Here is a 19,007-nt window from a genome sequence, read left to right as displayed (position 1 = left end):
TTGGCGAAGTATTCTCAAAACGGGGGAAAGATCCTAGTGACATCAGGGGAGGGTTGCGGAATGTAGGGCTGGGAAATGAATCGACGGCTGAATGTTGACGGACAATATCAAGGTGACAATATCAGAGTGGTAACGGGAGTTCCTGCACATGTGAAGTGGTGTTCGTCATGAATCGTACAATAACTATTCGTGAATGCCTATCATACACGACCACCGATTCTGCCGATTGACCGTGGCTATGCTAAGAAGAAAGGAGACACATCTCCGCCTTATGCTGTTCACGGACGATAGAGAAAGTCTAGGGTATCCCATGCCAACTACTGCTTTCAACTCTGTTGAGCGACCGCGAGAGGTCTCCTGTCGCCAAAGTTATGTAGGCGCTCGCCAACAAGGTACGCTTCATCCTTTATCCTCGCTCGCCACCTATGCATCGCTTTCCCTAGAGCCCAAATAACCAAAGCATGGCAGGCCAACCCTGCCGCCACAGGATACGCGAAGCGGACAAGCTCGTTGCTCTCAACGACACCCAAGGTCTCCGGGAAGGCTCGAGCTAGCGCCATTGCGGAGACTCCGGGGCCAAGCACGAGAATCGAGAAGATAATCGACACCGGGAGAATGAAGCCCCTTGTTGCGAGGTATGCATTCGGGTTAAGCCACCCTTCGCGGACAACGGCAGTAAGAGCGCGGTAGGAGCGGGATCCTGGAGTCGAGAGTATGTAACGGAAAGCAATCCGGACATAGAGAATGCCAAGAGTCCAATCCTGAACCAGATGAATGGAGTGCCGCTGGTCTGCAGAGCAGGCGAAGGTGTGGATGGGGATAAGTAAATACAGCTCTAATACGAGCGCGAAGAGGAGGGGTAGAGCAATGGCGAGGGTCGAGTAAACGTACAAGCACGCAATCACTCTCGCTACGATGGTTTTTGTCGCAGACAAGAAAGAGAGGGGCCGGGGGCTGAGATTCCCCACCGACGCGCGAGCCTGTCGGAAGAGCTGCGGGATATATGCGGCTCCATAGACAACGCCGCCAAGGGAATAAAACCCTGCAGCGAAAGCATAGATGTCGTTAATACGCTTCTGCTGCGGGAAGATCGAAGAGCAAAGATATCGTCCGAACACAAGAGGGACGATCGTAACTCCTACGCCGGTGGCCGCGGCAAAAATCCAGATAGCGAGGACAAAGAGGCTGATCCGGAGGCGGAAGTTCGATGGGATGTACACTTCGGTGAACATGAGCTGTCGTCGCAGCCTATTCCGGGAGGTGTCTCCATTCGATTGCCCATTCTCGCCGTCGGAGCTGCCGATATCTCGGAACACGGGTTGTCCTTTGGGAATCCTGAGTTGATCAGAGCCGGGCGCCAACACCATTCTCCCATCGGGTTTGAGTTGCACTGGTGCTGGCTCGCCGGGAAGATACTTTCTCAGCCCGATTCGCTGTAGGAATGACGCACCAACTGGCCTCCACTCCTCCTCAAGACGCTTCTCTCCGAGAAGGAAGTTCGACAAGCGCAGTGCGCGAGCTGACCAATGAAACCACCACTTGTACATGGTCTGGAGTCCATCCGTAGGCCTGGTTCTTCTCATGACGAGCGGTGTGATGAAGTTAAAGACCAGGATGTCAAGAGGGAACTCCAAAGACGACTCACTCGATGCCCAATGGATCGGAAGCACAGCGTCGAAAGCATAGTAGAGTGCCCAAACAACGCCTCCTAAGCAGACGACAACCAGCGCGCCATAAACTAGTGCACTGAATGCAATCTTACGAAGTTGCGTAGTCACGTTCCTCTCCAACACATCGCGAACGGGGTGGAATGTCGGGTCGTCAGGATCGCGAATGAAGTAAAGAACTCCTTTTCGCATGATCTTTCGGCACATTGAGACGAATTGTGCGAAATGGAACATGTAACAAGTGCCGATGAACCAGTGTACGAATCCAGAAGTCCACAGAGAGTTTATACTCCAGTGGACACGGGAATAGACCGTTGTATCTTCGAATAGCGGGAGGAGCGCGAAGTCGAGCAGCAGTCCGCAGTATAGAGGAAAGACAATCATTTCGATGCCGATGATGACCATAACTTTCATCACGCCGCCAGCTTGTTGAATGAAATCTCTGACATGTGCTTCCACTCGTCGTCCTTGTTGAGAAGATGTGAAGGGCAAGCCGCGCTTCAAGTACATGGCTCCAGCAAACGCGACGGACGAATAGCCCCAGAAGATTGCGATTCCTCGATCCCACCCGCTCCAATAAGCGAGAGAAGGGTCGGCAGCAAGGACGGCACTTATGGAGGGTTTCGTAACGCCATCGAGTTGCGGCTTCTTGATGACAGTAGCAACAATCATGTCCGCTGCGCCGAATACGACAGCGGCCGACCACTGTAAAGATGATACTGTAGCATCCACAATCAGTGAAGGGAGGCCTTTGAGAGGCGTAGTCTCGAGAGCAGAGGTAACCGACAGAGCAGTATCGGCAACCGCCTGGACAAGCAGCTTTGTTTCGGCCTGCAGTGAACGAAGTGCCACATGGGACGCGAGCGAGAACCAAAGGTAGTCCGAGTCTTCCGACGTAGCAACCCCGCCAAACCTCTGGATCAATCGCTGGGATGAGCCGTTGACAGCTCCTTCCACTGAACGTGGAATGGAATGTAGCGCTGGGGAGTCTGTGCCAAACGTCGCAATCAGTTTGAGGGGCAATAATAGAGATCGGAATGCGTTGATAATCAGCCATATGCCAAGCCCCGTCACAAAGATGAACAGGTCAAGCAGAATTTCGGCGACTCTGGTAACGATGTCGAATGGTACGCGGAAGAGGGCCGACGGTGGACTTCCTAAGACGAGGAGTACCAGTTTGCCCAGAGTATAGGGAAGCCACACAGCCAGTACTACTGTCGAAGCGACGATTATCGCTGTGAATGTGGCATGCTCAAATAGTGCGACTATGGGCCCTTGCATTCCAATCAGCTCCAGAAGCCCCTCGAGGTCGTCGGCATCATCGTCAGGGTCGTTGATGTCGATTCCTGCCTCCGCCGCGGCAGCAACGACACCCGCATCCTGTCGAGGCTGGGGTTCGGGGACAGGAGCGGCAAGAACAGGCTCCGCATCCTGGAATGGAACAAAAGGAATCCCATCATCAGAGTCGTCAACAATAATTTCATCGTCTGACCTATCGCCATTACGGCCCGTGTCGGGGCGGTCTACTGGAGCAACATCTCCCCAGAGCCAGTCCAGAGTGCGGTCGAAAAGTGAATGCCCCGCGTTTTGTTGCCGAACTGCTCTTTGCGCTGGCCTCATATCCTGTGCGGCACCATTCGGTATTAGAGCGGTATCATCTATGTCCTCCATGACCTGGCGGGGCTCGTTGTCGTGTTGCGGGGGACCTTCAGGTTCTCTTGCCGACGGGAGAGGGGGTTCGACATGTTCTGATCTCCGAGTATGGGTATCATCAGTCTCCTGTTCGTTTCCACTCTCAACAAGCGGTTCAGTGCTCCTGGCGGCCGGGACATCATCCGCTGCCCTCTCCTTTCCTTTTGTAGACACTGAGGGAGAAGATGTCTCGCCTTCATCATCCACTACACCTGACACGTCCTGCCAACTTGAGTCACTACTTCCCCTAGAAAGTTCCTCATCTCGAACCTCCAGACGGGAATTGTCCTCAGGTGCCCCATGCGGGGTTTCTTCTTCCAGGCTTCGCTGAACGTCCGTGGCGATGAAGGACCGATTTCTCACAGGCATGTCTGGTCGCGTACTAGCCGTCTCGTCTTCAAAGGCAACACTGGACTGGGTGGGGTCCGCATGGGATATGTCGTCTGCGTTGTCGGTGCGAACTGCATCCGAATCGGAATTCCTGAGCAATCTTAATTTAGATCGGATTCGTTCTGCTTGTTCAGCTGGCAAGGTGCTTAGGGTCTCGATGATATCTGTCGAACCTCCACGGATCAAAGCTTGCTGAACATCCCAGGGAAGGGAATCGACAAGGTCGAGGACCCTCCGCCTGGTTTCCTCAAGGTCAACTCGCCCATGCCCTAAAGGGGGGTTCGCCTCTCCTGCGGGATTTAGGTGCGTTATTGGTGTTATAGAATAGTTCGAAGCTTCGGCTTGTTCGGAAACCTGTGAAGGGCCTTCAATGAGGCCAGGTGGAGTTACATTGTCCGTTTCAGGAGGTGGTGCTACAGCAATGTCGTCATTGTTGTCCGCATTCTCAGCGTCCGCTGCTGCCAAGTCTATCTCAGGCTGATCGTCCCCCTCAAAGCCTCCAGCTCTTTCCGGATCGACCGCAACATCTCGAGCGAGCTCCATGGCTGGCTGCTGTTGCACTACCCATTCCCGGATCAAGAAGATGAGGATGAAGCCAATCACTATCAGCGCAGTGATAAGCTGCCCTTCGATTACATCGATGAGAAGTTGATTGATCAGAGGGTAAGGAGTTATATGCGTGAGAAGTGAGATTTCTGAGAGCAAGGAGGATTTCGAATGAGCAAGAACAAGTGCAACAGTCGAGTTACGGTCTGCTCCGAGGTCGTTGCTCTGGTCGCTCCCGGTGTAGAAATTGATCAACCTCCGAACCATCCTTACGATAGTCGGCTCGGTGGAAGTCATATTCAGGGTCTGGGACACGGGCGCGAGGATAGCCGGTAAGATCTTGGCGCTGGTCGCGTTCCATCGAGCCGGTGACGTCCCGTTGTCCAGCGACGAACCCAAAAGTGTCCCGTTATTGTGCGAACTGCTCGTAGCCAAGAAATAAGAGTCTCTTGTCCACCCCCCGTCAGCGAGCCAGAACAGCAGACGCCACACGCAGCGCATGGCATAGGGTACCGCTATGAGCCACGCGAATGCCACGAGCAGAGCTCGACACCAGGTAACGAAATGTCGGGCAATATGAACTCCGGCCTTGCGAAGGAAGATAGATATCGGAAGGGTTCGCGGCATCTTTGGGTGGTAAAGTTTCGTGAATCGGAAAGGTGTTTTGCACAGCTCGCAGTACTTCTTCTGAGAGTGAACGAGCCATTCCATCAGGCATGCTTGATGGACGAATTTAATCGTTCCGCTGCATTTGCAAGGATAGAACAGCGGTTCTTCTTTGCTGCCCTCGCCTCTGCATATTCTACACGTATCCCCCTCTTGCGGGCTCTTGTCTATATTGTTCTCGTTGTATCCATCCATCAAGATGTTCGGGTGCTCTGCTGCCGAACCAGACCGAGGAGATGGTCTGGTCGTGAGCTCGTCGTTGACATCCATAGCTGGGGCTTTCCCGTTGGGTACAGCAGGTTAAGAAAGCGTGGTAGATCGCATGCACTTTAGGCCTGAAGCCTGTCGGTGGTGGAGATGATGGCGATGTACTGGCATCGGGACATGGGGTTGCGGAGACGCGATGAACGGGAGACGGCGGCTCAGAAGGTGGATGTGACAACTAGATAAGCAGCTGGAGAAGCTCTCAAATAGAATGGGAGATTGTTTCAAACATAAGGTAAGTTCATTAAACAAGAGGGTGAAAGCAGAATTACTGTTTAGTGACCTTTGAAGCACGATCGATGCCACCATTACGCAATGGTGGATTGGTGGATGAGTGAAGGGTGCACGTGATGAACGGATGATAGTGAGCGAGAATGTCATATAATGTGTCATGTGATATGGAGGTGTTGATGCCTTTGCCCTTTGATGCCTTTGGATGCCTTTGATGCCCTAGATGCATGTGCCCTATGGAATCCTCAGAGGCTCTCTAAGTGATGTGAGTGATGTGACTGGCTGTACTGTGGGTGTGGCTGCCTAGTGTACCTGCCTTTATCGCAAGTTTGCTTTCCTTGTCGTCACTCGTCACCAGATTTTGTGTCAATCTGTCTACCACGTGACTGCAATGAATGCTTATCTTTTATTGTTTGGACCTGAACAGTAGGAAGTCAGCACCTTGTCTTGTTGGAGAGCTTGAGAGCGTTGTAACAATAGGCAGTACAGAGTAGTGTGTAGTGCTGACTGCTGAGATCTCGATATTCGGAAGCACATGCGTAAATGCATCAGTGACGTCTTGTGTGCTTGGATCAGGGACACGGGAACTTGGTTGGAGACTCCAAGGGTTCAACCCTCACTTCACCTGGAAACTGACTGCCCATCAATCATGAACCACATTCACCTTCATGTCCACCATCTCGCCATTTTATCCTGACTTCTATTTCCCCTCCATTCCTGATGCCACCTCCTGTTTCCCGTGCCTGCTAGCCTGTGTCAGACCACGCCCTTGTTAATACTGCTCGACCGAATCTGCACCGCGTCCGTTGGCGTGGAAAGCCTGGTGAAAGCAGACGTGCTGCATCCGCGCAGTGAAATCCTCACCACCGACTGGCTTGCTACAACGTCAGATCGGACCCATTATCTGCCAGAATGGCCGGTCAAGCAAATGGGCACGCCAAAAGGCCCAAGAACGGCGATTCAAACCCTTCCTCGCAATTATCACAATTGGTGGAGAAGCCCTCTGCCAGAAAGAGTAGAACTCGCCCGCGGAGGAGCTTTTTCGGCTGGCTTTTCAGCAATGTTGTTAGGTATGATACTTCATTGCGATTGAATAAAGGTTTTTATGCTCACATTTGTTCCTAGAATTACCCTATGGTACATAATTATTACCACCGCGTTCCGATGTCCCTCAAGTCCCTCCGAGTTGAACGACAATTCTCCAAAGATCTGCAAGCCATACTTCATTGCACGAACACACACCGACCCCTATACTCGACCATACTACGACTATTACATTTCCCCTTATGCCGAACGCGCTCAGCCCTATGTTTCCCGATTTCAGAAGCATATTTACACGCCTACATCATACTTCGTGAAAGGCAAATATGACGTGTACGGGGCGCCTCGTGTGAAACAAGCACAAGTTTACCTTGAGTTGGAATGGGAGAAACGAGTGAAGCCGCAGATGGACATAGCAAAAGGAGCCGTTCAAGAAAAATATGACCAGAACCTGGCTCCGCATCTGGAGAAGGCCACCGAAGTTGTTCAGCCTTTGGTGGAAAATGCGAAATTGCAGCTTAGCGATATCTATACCGGCTCCATTATCCCGGCATACAAATTTACGCTTCCAATCGCACAGAGAGCATATGTGCAAGGCCGTGACCTTACCGTCAATGTGGCCTTGCCGTATTTCTGGCAAGCCCATGACTTCACCATCGTCTTCCTCAACCGGACGGTTTGGCCGCAACTACGAGTTCTCTACGGGGAAAACGTCGAGCCCCAGTTACTGAAGATTACCCAACGGCTCGGACGCTATAGAGACACAAAAAGTATTCTATCTGCCGCGGATGAGGCGAGTCCGACATCACTCTCAAGCGCGGAAGATGCCCCCCTGGCGGACGCTCCTATCGCATCTACACCGACTACCGGTACAACAACTTCCAGCAGTTCTGCCTTGCCATCAAGCTCGGAAACAATGTCACCGGATGATGTCCGCGAAAAGATCGAGTCGGACCTTCGCACCTGGCAAGGAAAATTCGCAAAAGCTGCAGACAAAGGAGCGGAGGACCTGGAAGAACGGGTTCGCGAACTCACAGCGAAGCAGGTGAACAACCAGGTCGAAGGTGTCGGTAAAGCTCTGATCGTGCAACTCGAACAGACGATCGAATCGAGTCTCAAGAAACTGAAAAGCACTATCAAGAACATTGTGCAAAGGCTACCTAGCGATCCTGAAGAAGAGGAAATCGAACAGGCTTGCAACGAGTCAGTGTTGGCCATTCGATCTGCAGGAGGGTCCATTAAGGAGAGAGCCCAGGCGATCCGATCTTGGAAAGCGAACTTTAACAGGGAAACGCTCGACTTGGTCCAGTCGGCATCGGATTCCACACTTGAGGTCATCGATAATATCCGGGACCTTGGTCTGCAAGAGATCGGCATGAGATGGGCCTGGATGGAGGGCGTCACCTACAAGGACTGGTCGAAATATCATCAGCTCAAAAAGACCTTCGATGAATGGAGAGATGAAGTTCAAAGCGTTGCTCTTCAGCATGAAGGTCTGCTGCGAGCGCAATCTGAAGCCGAGGCGCTTGAAGATGAGGGCATGCTGCTAGCCGAAGATGCTGCTAGAGAGCTGCTTCGGTTGAAGGATGTAGCTCGGTGGAAAGCGATTTCAAAGGACGATACCGACGACTTTAGCACAAAATCCATCCCTCCGATTGTGATCAAAAAGGCGAAAAAGGCGACGGACGTTGCGAAAGAAGCTGCCGCTGGATTGAGCAATTCTTCCTCCTCTACTGCTGGGTCTCTTGAGTCCGCTGCCTCTGTTGTGACGGAGGATCTGCCTTCAAGCGCCACGTCATTATCTGGTGAAGAATCTGGCTCTTCGACCAGTCTGCTGTCGAAAGCATCAGAAGCGGTTGTTGGCTCCGAACAGGGATCACTAGAAAGCGCTTCTTCTGCTGCAAGCTCGTCCCTCTCGGACTCAAGTAATAGTGCGTCAAGTATGCTTTCTGCCGCGAGCTCGAATGCCGAGAGTGCTCAAGGGAGTGCTGTCTCAGCAGCGAAGGAGAAGGTCGATCAAGTCAGCGGGGCCGTGATTGGGACTCCTGCTCCCCCCTTGGAAGACGCATCTTCAAGCGCCAGCGATCCTGCTTCCGAGGCTACCGAGTCAGCTGCAAGCGCAACCAAGCGGGTCCTGGGCGGTGCTGAGGCACAGTTTGTCCAGGCAAGAGAGGTTGTTCTTGATTCGCCTCTCAATGACGACGACGCAACGTTGGGCGAGAAAGTTCAAGAGAGGCTCGAGCAACTATCTAGCATAGTGAGAGAAGCTATCGTTAGGCCTTCCAGCACACATGGTGCCGTGGAGTCCGCCACTTCAGTTGCATCCGAGAAGTTCGACGAAGGAGTTGCAGCCGCATCAAGCATCCTTTATGGAACACAGCAAGGTGCGGTCGAAAGCCTAACAAGCGTTGCTGCCGAGCAGTATGCAAGTGCTGTCACGGCGTGAGTTCCTTCAGTTACACTGTTTGTTTAATTTGGCACAACTAACATGACTCAGGGCATCTTATGCGATCTACGGAACGCCAACGCCGGTGCTGCAGTCCATGATGGCAGAAGCGTCTTCTCGTTATGAGGAGGCTCTCCGCGTTGCCAGCGAACAATACGGCATTGCAAAGAATCGTGTCGAACAGCAGATCAGCGGAAAGCCTCAGCCGGTGCACGAGAAGATGCTTCGCTCTGTCGGGGATGCGTACTCCGACGCGGTTGCGACCGCGAGCTCCAAGTATAGCTCATTATTCTCGACGTCCACCGTCCAAGTCATATATACTCAAAAGCCAACCGCCGCCCTCTCCAGCATATCCGCGGTCGCATCGTCGCAGCTCTCACATGCCCTTGACATCGCATCCACTCAGTATGCCAGTGCCACCAAGGCTAGTGGCCTGGAACCTACTCCGGTCCGCAAGCAGTACCTTGCCGATGCGCGCCGGCGTTATTATGATTCCATCGGCCAGGCTCACGCACAGTTCGAGGAGTTCTTGGATTCGGCCGAAAGCATCGTGTACGGCACGCCTACGCCGGCTTATCAGAGTTTCTTGAGTCATGCCTCAGAGGCCGTGGTGGGCACACAAACTCCGGCCTACGAGTCCTACATATCGGTCGCGAGCGCTAACTACGATTCTGCGGTGGCTGCGGCCTCCTCAGGCTTTTCTGCGGCCTTGGACTCTGCAAGCTCGGCAGCTGGGGTAACCAGTCAACCTCCAGCGCAAAGCGTTCTCGATGACGCATCGTCATACTACAGTTCGCTCACCTCTGCTGCCGGTTCTTCACTTTCTCAAGCATCTGAACAAGCGAGCAGTCAATTTTTGGGGACGGCCACCGGAAAGGCTGAGCCGGTGGCTTCCCAAGCTTCCCAAAACTTGGAGGACGCCGTGTCGAGGGCTAGTGTGGCCATCTACGGCACTACGACCCCATACCATCAGGCCGCCATTTCGCAGGCCGGTTCCTATGCGGCCGTGGCCACAGGCGCTGCAGCAGCGCAATACTCGTCACTACAAGCGCTCGTCTCGGAACTTATCATCGGGCGAGAACCGGATTACACCGAAAGTGTGATGAACAGGCTATCGTCGGCATACCATACTGACTACCCAGCGATGGCTTCCGTTGCTGCCTCAATGGCAGACGAAGCCTACTCTCAAGCCTCCGCTGCCGTTGCATCTGCGTTCACTCCTCCCCCAATTGTCGAATCCATCATCAACGCCGCCGCCTCCCAAATGAACTCGGCGATCGAAGCCGCCAGCATCCAGCTGTACGGCACGGAGAAAGGCTCCTTCGAACAGGCGACCGAGGCTGCGTCAAGCAAATACAGTTCTGCATCGAAAGCAGCCAGCGAAGCCATCTATGGTACTCAGCCTGGCTTTAGCGACGCCTACCAGAGTGCGGTCGCCAACGCCGCTAGTTCGGCATCCAGCGCCATCTCCGTCGCCATCTACGGTACGCCGACACCCACCCTCTCCGGTGCTGCGAGCGTGTATTCGAGCATCACCGCTGTGGCGGGAAGCGCCGCGGCGGAGAACTACGGGGCCATCCGGTCGAGGTTGAGCGAAGCGGTGTATGGGGAGGAGCAAGGTGCGTTTGAGAGCGCGACGAACCGTGTCTCGGGTGCGGTGGAGAGTGCGCGGGCGAGGTTGTCGAAGATGATGGAGGATGCGAAGGAGCATGCGCTGGGTGGGGCGCAGAATGTCGGGCAGATGGTGGAGGATACGGCGAGTACGGTTCAAGAGCGACAGAAGGATGAATTGTGAGGAGATGTGGTGGAGAAGCGAGGATTGAGGGCGAAAAACGAATGATCAGTGAGGATGTGACGATTAATAGCGAAGAGGAGGACGGTATTTGCGGAAATTGATCGATATGAGCAAGAGAAAGCACGTTTGATGAAGTATATGAAGATACTCCACATAGTTTTGGCATTTCCTTTGTCGTTGTTATTCTCTTCTGTCCCGCACTGTCTCCAAGTCCCTGTTCAAATCTGTACCATATTCAGGTCGGCTTTCTTGCTGGATTCTGCCTCCTATGCCGGTTGATTTCTAAATCCCACGCCGATTTCTATAAAGAAATCCCGCGCTGGCGGCAACGATACTGTCCTACGCTTACTTAGTAATCTATTGCCCTGGTGGTATTCTTCGACCATATCCATTCATGGGCCCGCGTGATGTACGGAGTCGATCGAGCATGATTACATCAGGAGCGGCCCCCTGCGGAGCTTGATTTGGGACACGGAGTACGGCGGGCAGGTCTCCAGTCATCCAAGCGCCCATGAGCTAGTGGGATATGGGTCATTGAATGAGGTGGATTCCTTAAACGACCCGTACTTTGGTTGAGTCCCCTTGCTGCAAATTCGGTGGCACAGCCCGTAGATAACAGGTACATTCGAACGATCTTTATGAGCGGAGGCAGGTTTGAGGTGGCTGAAACAATTATGCCCCAGGTCAGACGGAAAGGTCTCTGCCGTTCCCCGTCTAACGACCGGTCGGGTACAGCAGCTTCGTAGGACCTTGATACTCTCAGCAATGCGGTAGGACCATTCGAATCCAAAGACCCCAAAGACCGCGCTCCGTGTCGCACAGCGCGACCCCGTTCATGGATTCCTGGGATAGCCGTCACTTCGCTTGGAGCGTAAAGGCAGACGAGGGAGAGGTCCATGGACTTGGGAGACGGATCCATTCCCTTGACTTCCGCAAGTAAAGCAGTTCCCTTGTCCTGGAATGCACGAGGTTGGTCTATCAGAACTGTCAAGATACGGTGCGTGCACATGCCTGTCACTATTCCTCTAGTAAACTCCGTTGCGCTCTGCATAATTCTCGAGGCATACCGTCAAAGATGATCTTCAAAATAGTGACTTGATCCATGGTACTACGGAATATCGTCCGATAACATCCATATCACGTATCAAACCTGCAGGAGAATCGCAGAAAGGCATCAACCGATCAAGGGCGAAGGATGGTGCACGGATACAAGATTGGAGATTGGATGTGCTCTCCACTAGCCTATCGGAGAGCGCCTTCAAAACTCTTCTTCGAGCACTGACGCATTGGATGATGGGGATCTACTGCGTTGATACAGTACAAGATTTGGATTGGTAAACTGCCTCGGCTGGTTGCCTCCAGGAGCGGGGGGGAATATATTGTTAAGTGGACCGTGCTTCTAATATTAAAGATATGAGTGTATGACCGTATGAGGTAACATCTCAGTTCTTACGGATGCTAGGAACTTGAGAATTGGGATATTGTGGATGAACTGCTCCAGCGATAGATTGTTAGGCCTCAGTCCGGCCCTCTTCGATTGTATGGTTCGAGAACGCAAAGTGTGTTGCTGGATTTTGAAAAGGATCAATACGGTTGTGATAGTTGGACGAATAACAACCCTCGGAGCAATCCAACAACAGGGTCGCATGTCGACTTGTTGCGCAAGATGTGTCTGGACGGCATCGACCTGGTCCGAATGACCGAATCACACTGATCTAGGTACGTACAAGGCTCTGAAGTTTCTTGCGACGGCATTCAGTACAGGGAATCGATGAATTATCGCCTGTTGCCTGTTGGACCATAGGTCTCGATCTTTGACCGAAGACCTGGAGTTTTACTATGTACAACCAGAAAAATAATAGGTGTCTCTGATTACTAAGTATTCCGTATGATTTTTTATCTTTTGGAGACAAGCACTGTTGATCTGTTCTCCTCGATCATATCTGTCTATCTGTCTCTGCTCTTAGAAACCAATCCATTGGTCGTACTATGTACGTCCATCACTACAATTATCCTCCAAACGGCGGCCTTATTCATAGTGAAATTCTGTTCTTTATATTATCACACCGACTTTACGGGAATCCAAGCTGTCGGGTCCCAGTTGACTGAGATGCGGTCCAGCGTCCGGAGTCTGTACTACTTGTGCAACCATTGAACCGGACAATCATCTCACCCAAGTTTTTGCATCTGGAGTCTTAGAACGGTCATGTTTTCCTATGGAGGTTCATTCCCCCCCTAAGCTCAAGGACCAATATCTCCTTGCCTCAAAGGCTGAAGTCGGCCATGATCTTTCGGACACGCAACGTCTCCGGATCCGAGAGCATTGCACCAATAGCATGGGGCCATTTAACACCCCCATTATGGTTTCCGTACAAAAGTGGAAGTCGGAGGGCGTTATTCTCGCGTTTGTTGATATTGTTCTTTCAATTCCGGAGACGCGTGTAAGCCACAACGTCTGCCAGGCGCCAGCCCTTGAGTTCTGACGGCGCGATATTCCACATAACATTGGCTTCCTTGCTGGCGACCGACCACTCCCAGATTCCCCACTGGTCACCGTTGACTTTCGATGGCTTGGAGTTTGGACAAGGCACCCTCCCCCTCGTCAACTGTCAGAATCGATGTGCATGGGAGGCACCCCCGCAAGGGCAAGGAATCAGCGGGAAGCTGGGGAGCCCTGTTGAACTGCGGGTGTGGGTCGCGAGACAGGGACAATTTGGCTTTTGCCCATCCATCCCGCCCATCAGCGACGAGTCTCATCAGTCATCAGTCATCACCCTCACAGTGCTCAATGCTCAACACTCACGGAACCGTGAGAAGACGCAAAATGGTTGGGCATCCACCGGACGAACCTTCGATAGAGGGCTGGCGCTTATGCACGAGCGTTGGATATCTATCCAGTGTCCACCCTCAACCTCGGTTACGGATGGGTCGTTTTTCTTTTGCAGAATTGCAGCAACCACCAACTGGAGTGTGCAGCTCTTACGACTGCACAATGGGCTCCACTTTTAATTAATGCTAGGAGGACGCTTCACTGCTTCGGGTCATCGCTTTGATACCGGAACCTCTGCCTTTTCTCCGTATTCGAACGTGTTTATAAGCTCATAATGGTCCGTGGGGCTAGGCGATTCGCAAGTCTGAAGGAATTACCTACTATTAATATACGATGTTCTGTTGGTGGTAGTGTGCCAGTAATGGTTTCATAGGTCGATTCTACGGTGTGTAATCGACACATGGTACGGGGCAAGGAATATTACGATAGTAGCTAGTGAGCTTCCTAAGTCTTAAGTCCTAAGAATTGAGATCTGAGGATCCTGAATTTGCTTGGGGGATTGGCCGTAAGGAAGGGAAGAGGCCAGGTACCTCGTCTTGCGGGGATTTCCCGTGGACGGGAAGAGATCGTGAGCGGAAGAGGCGGCGGGATGTGCAGGCAGGGGAGACAAGACATGGAGCGATAGCCCTGTCTTCAGGCATGAACGATTTGAGTCTACGAAGGCTAAGATATCCAGCTCCTGAAGGGCGCGGAACTGAGGATCGAGATGGAATTCTTATTCTGATGCCCTGGTATTCATGCAGGGATTCCAGGCACTCCTTTACTCTTCACATGGGTTTGAGGACCCCCGCCCATCGGACATCAGCTCGGTTGTTTGCTGCGCACAAGCCTAACGTACCGTAGCCAGTGCTGGAGCGTGTAAGAATTAAGATGACCTTGTGGCTTGAAATGGGGATGATGAGCAGCCTAAATTTATGAAAGACGGGACCCCTCGTTAAGAACGGACCGATCTGGGCCGTTTTGCAAGGGGACGGTGGAGACATGACTGTGGAACTGATATTCATAGTTTCGACGGAGCGCTGCCTGCACCGCTGAATGAGATTAGAATGTTCGGCCATGAGACACGATTACGGTGATGATCATCATGAATCGGTCGGAGGTATTCGCCTGCATGGTTGCATCTGATCTTATTCTGATGTACACGGTACATGTACATCCTGCAGTACTGACGTACTATGCAGTAATAGCATTTGTCCTTCAATTTGTGCATGCACTTATTTCTCGCCAGCTCATGTGTTGTCGTTTGTTGAACATTTAGACTGTGGACAAACATGAAGCTCTCGAGCTCCCCTGGACTGTGGTCCTGGCGATAACCAGTTAATGACCACTTACTCCGTAACCACACCTTCATAATCCTCGAGGGAGAAGCTGCAGATCGCCGTTGAAACTAACTGCAGCCTGTCCTTGTCTCCCGTTCTCCACGCTGCCAGCCTGTCACAGCCCAGCCTCCTAACATCGTCAATTCGTCATTTGGGTTTGGACTTTGGAGACACAAGAATGGATGAGCGATAGATCGAGTGATTGCCTGCTGCCTACTAGTCTCGGCACCATTCCAATTCCATCTCGAAGTCGACCATCATAGCGACAACGGCAAGTAAGAGGGAATCTTCACCAACTGTAGGCATGCTTTGTGTACTGTGTGAAACGCAGGTTTGGTAATTGGATCCAGCTAATGACTTAACGGTGCATCTTCCCATGGAACATGGCCATTTCTCCACGTTAGAATTCCTGAACGGCGGTTTTGGTGCTACCTCAGGTCGAGAGGGTGCTCCGAACTTGGTTCGAGGGACATCTTTGTGTCACATCATAACTCCTCCGTCTCTGGTTCGTGTCTACAAAAAGCAATTTGGACCAAGTCGAAACCTGTCCGCTGGGTCCTCACCTCCCAGTCCTGGTACCGGTATACTCTCCAGGAATATCAAACTGCTGCGGTGTGGGAGTTTGCTCCCCAGCCACGGTTCCACGGGGAACGCATTGTCGAAGCGAAGCTACACAAGGACACAACGAGGAGGATTGTATCCCATTGTCACTCTGTTGCTTTGATCATCCAGTCATCCAGTGGCTTCATATTTGTTTTGGTCGGAAACTGGATTTGGTCTCGTCTGTGTGCAGAGCTTGCCATGGACTCAAGCCAATGACTTTGCGTGACGAGAACTGCACCGGGCGCAATGTTGATCAAATGAAATCCGATATCGTTTCAAAATTATTATGGGAGCGGAGATTGACATGTCCTCGAACGACGAAAAGCCACAATGTCGCAAATATGATGGTGAGGAAGTGCAGAGGAACCCAGCTTTGATCTGAGAGCCGCAACCATCCTTGCTCTTATGAAGTTGGCTGGTATGTGACCAAGACGTTGTTTCTCAAATGCCAACAGAGAGTTAAAAGCCCGAAACCCCTTGTCCAGATCTGGAGGCGTGCACTAGCCGACCATGTCCTACCGTCCTAACGTAGTACGTGATGTTAACATGGGTCGCATCAATAGTATTTCCAAAACCATACAGAATCAGCAAATGCGATCGTGAGACTGCTATTACATATGTAGGAGTCAGGAATCAGGCCCAGATGTTCTCACTCTTCTAGGTAGAAGCATAAGACCTCGCTCATCCTTCTTCCTATCTCCTGTCTTCGGCTCCTCATACCGAAGTTAATAACTCGGACCTTTAAGAATCAAGGAAGAGATAATAATGTTGAATTCAGCAATTGACTGGCACGTGCTGCAGTGACGGAGGAGGGGGCGTCTGCTATCGCAGCAAAGAGTCAAGACACAGTTCCTGGGAAATGACAGTTGGGCCATATCAGAATGCAACCAATCCGGTCCGTTTCGTAACTTTCGTTGCACCATGAAAACTGATGGTTGATGGTCGATGGTCGCTGACACGGCCGCTAACGATGGCGATGATGATTGATTTTCCCCCGTGGGCATCTCCGATCTCCATGGGGAGCCTTGAGACTTGAGTCCTTGATCGGTGATCACATTATTGAGGTAAATACGTAGATGAGGCTTGAGCGTTGAGGTTGCAGTCAGCTCCGGCCAACAATTGTGAGCCCAAATTCCTGCTAAATTAGCGTGGAAAGGCGAATGCACCGTCGTCGCCCGCCCCCATCCCTCTCTCCACCATCCTCTCGGTTACATTCCAGTGACGCACATGCCGACGTGACTGGATCGCGGTGGACTAATCCGCCAATCAGCGACTGCGAGAGTTTTGGACTCTCCTTGCTCTCACATATTACTCGCATGAGGACGATATCGCAGTCGGCAGTTGTACGGTCACCGGTAGGAGCTTATTGACCGTTGATTCGACCGACCGCGTCGGCGCACTTCCCAAATGCGCTTCTCATGTGGCGAGTCCGAAGGAGTCCGTTGAATCATTGAATGTCAGCGGAGCGGCGGGCGACCGACCGGCAGGACTTTCAGGCGACTGGTCAGATTCGATGAGGAGGCATGGGCATTGGATGCGACCGGTGAATTGCACCAGTTAAATCGACGGCGTCAGCCTGGCAGCATGGCAGGAGAAACCATGCGTATGGAGCGTATTAATTTACGACATTAGGATTTTATCGGAGGGTGGCTGGTCGGCAAGATTTGAGGGTCGAACGCATTGAAGGTCTGATTTGCATTGTTCAAGCTGAGTTGGAAGCTGGAACAGAGGTTGCGCCCCCGCCCAATATATCAAAGTATGATTGAAGGGTCAAGGCCACTCAAGAGCATTCTGCACTGGAGATCTGGTGCAGATGGATGAAACACCAGCGTAGAGCAGGGGGTGGATTGGGGGCTGGCGCGAGCAGAGAAGATTCGAAGGTTCGTCGAAGAAGGAAACCGAAGTTTCTGCTCGAGTTTATGCTCGAACCAACCGATCGGACCCTCGAACCATAACAAAGCATTGATAGCCAACTCGCGGGTAGCAAGCCACGAAGGAAATCCATGGCAATACTACCAGCGGTACTATAAATTGCTGGGTTTAGGTTCAACAAAGGTACTAGGAGCGGTTACATTATGAATTTATGATGGGCTGAAGCCTGAACTGAACATTGAAGGCCAGCTTCATTTTCAGTAATTCAATAGTGCCGATAGCTCTTTTCTTAGTTGAGTATAATAGAGATAGTTTTATGATTCATCTATCGGTAGTTACAATGATAACTAACTAGTTAGTAGAAGAAAGCACTAATTATATTCGACTACAGGCACCAGTCACCACCAGTCATCTGCATCTATCATGACGTCTGCCGCCTGCACAACAATGCGCGATAGCGAGAACTTGAAGTAATCCGGTCAGTGAAATTCCGACGTGGCCGCTCTTGCGATCACAGTTCATCTTCCCAAGATCCAGTGAAAGTAATTACAATCAGAACTGTGATGGCAACATCAGCATTGCAAATCAGGCAAATAGGCAACAAGGCAACAAGGCAATAATACATATTATACTATAATGTACTAAACCTTCGTATTCCGGTCACACTGTGGGCCGATCACATCACATTACTCTCCCAACCACCCCCTAGAGCTCCTTCTCTTTTACTGGATAGCGCTGTTCCTTCCACCCAGACACCCACTGGCCAATGCCCGGGCCTCCTCACCATTCCCTTGACCACCCCCCGCCACTCACCACTCACCAGCTCTCCTCTTCTCTTTTTCTCCTCTCTCAAAGACGCTCGATTTTCGCCATCAAATTTGCCCCTGCGTCACCCACCTCTTCCCTCATTCCATAATTCCATCGGATTCGGACCCTCTTTTCCGCGTCGGCTTTGCACAGGTCGTTTGATTTGCGCCGTCCAAAATAGCAACACTGTACTCGATACAAATCGCGGGCCTGGATGCGACCGGGATGGTTACAACGAACCAGGGCTCTCATCCACCATTCGTCGCGTCCGCATGTGCTGCAACAGGGTTCCCCCAGGCCGCGACCGTTGAACCTTTTGTTGCTTCTGTTGCTAATCCTCCAAGTCGCCTGTTGACGGTTGTTGACACTTGACACGAGAGACCCTGCGCCGTCTTGTCACCAAAATCCCGAGAACGGAAATCTGGCTGGCTGGTGACGGGTGAGTTGTGAGTCGTGAGGGCAATTTCGTCGCCGAGCTGCGACTGAGCCTAAAGCCGCCAAAACCGGCCAACCCCCCCAAATACCACTCTTGTCGCTTTCTCCGTCGACAAGGTCCACATGGCGGGCGTGGTGGCGTCGTTTAGCCGTTTCGACGTTTAATTCACTTTCCTCCGAGTTGCGGGTTGCCTCGCTTCAGTCCTTGCGAGGAGCGAATTCCATTGCCCGCCGCCCAAACCCTGTCCGCCCGCTCCCGAGACTCGAGCGCTTCACTTTAACACTTTCACCATCGCTCCGCTTATTCCACCATCAAACAACGGGGCTAGAGAACGTGTAAGTGAGTCTAACAAGTCCATCAAATCCCTCCTCTTCTTGCTCCTCTTAAAACCGCCGTCCCCTG

The 19,007-nt window shown here is 52.0% G+C and overlaps 4 protein-coding genes across 4 annotated transcripts; 1 reads left to right on the top strand and 3 right to left on the bottom strand.

Moving 5' to 3' along the window:
- Positions 1-9: 9 nt before the first annotated feature.
- Positions 10-5,529, bottom strand: P152DRAFT_454508 (uncharacterized protein). Its single transcript, XM_033678601.1, has one exon. The coding sequence runs from the start codon at positions 5,229-5,231 to the stop codon at positions 327-329; it is 4,905 nt and encodes a 1,634-aa protein (XP_033537880.1). The 5' UTR covers positions 5,232-5,529; the 3' UTR covers positions 10-326.
- A 595-nt stretch (positions 5,530-6,124) lies between these two features.
- On the top strand, positions 6,125-10,956 carry P152DRAFT_115747 (uncharacterized protein). The gene is made up of 3 exons (XM_033673661.1): positions 6,125-6,526; positions 6,582-8,939; positions 8,995-10,956. The coding sequence occupies exons 1-3, from the start codon at positions 6,369-6,371 to the stop codon at positions 10,736-10,738; spliced, it is 4,260 nt and encodes a 1,419-aa protein (XP_033537879.1). The 5' UTR covers positions 6,125-6,368; the 3' UTR covers positions 10,739-10,956.
- Positions 10,957-11,174: 218 nt separating this feature from the next.
- P152DRAFT_511056 (uncharacterized protein) lies at positions 11,175-11,842 on the bottom strand (the record flags this gene model as incomplete). Its single annotated transcript, XM_033682698.1, has 2 exons — positions 11,175-11,749; positions 11,806-11,842. 2 exons carry the CDS (start codon positions 11,840-11,842, stop codon positions 11,175-11,177), a joined length of 612 nt encoding a protein of 203 aa, XP_033537878.1.
- A 5,110-nt stretch (positions 11,843-16,952) lies between these two features.
- P152DRAFT_454505 (uncharacterized protein) lies at positions 16,953-17,722 on the bottom strand. The gene has a single exon (XM_033678600.1). It carries the CDS (start codon positions 17,493-17,495, stop codon positions 17,271-17,273), a length of 225 nt encoding a protein of 74 aa, XP_033537877.1. The 5' UTR covers positions 17,496-17,722; the 3' UTR covers positions 16,953-17,270.
- Positions 17,723-19,007: the final 1,285 nt, after the last annotated feature.

Source organism: Eremomyces bilateralis (assembly GCF_010015585.1).
Source record: "Eremomyces bilateralis CBS 781.70 unplaced genomic scaffold P152scaffold_2, whole genome shotgun sequence".
NCBI lineage: Eukaryota > Fungi > Ascomycota > Dothideomycetes > Eremomycetales > Eremomycetaceae > Eremomyces > Eremomyces bilateralis.
This window is presented reverse-complemented; position numbering and strand designations above follow the sequence as displayed.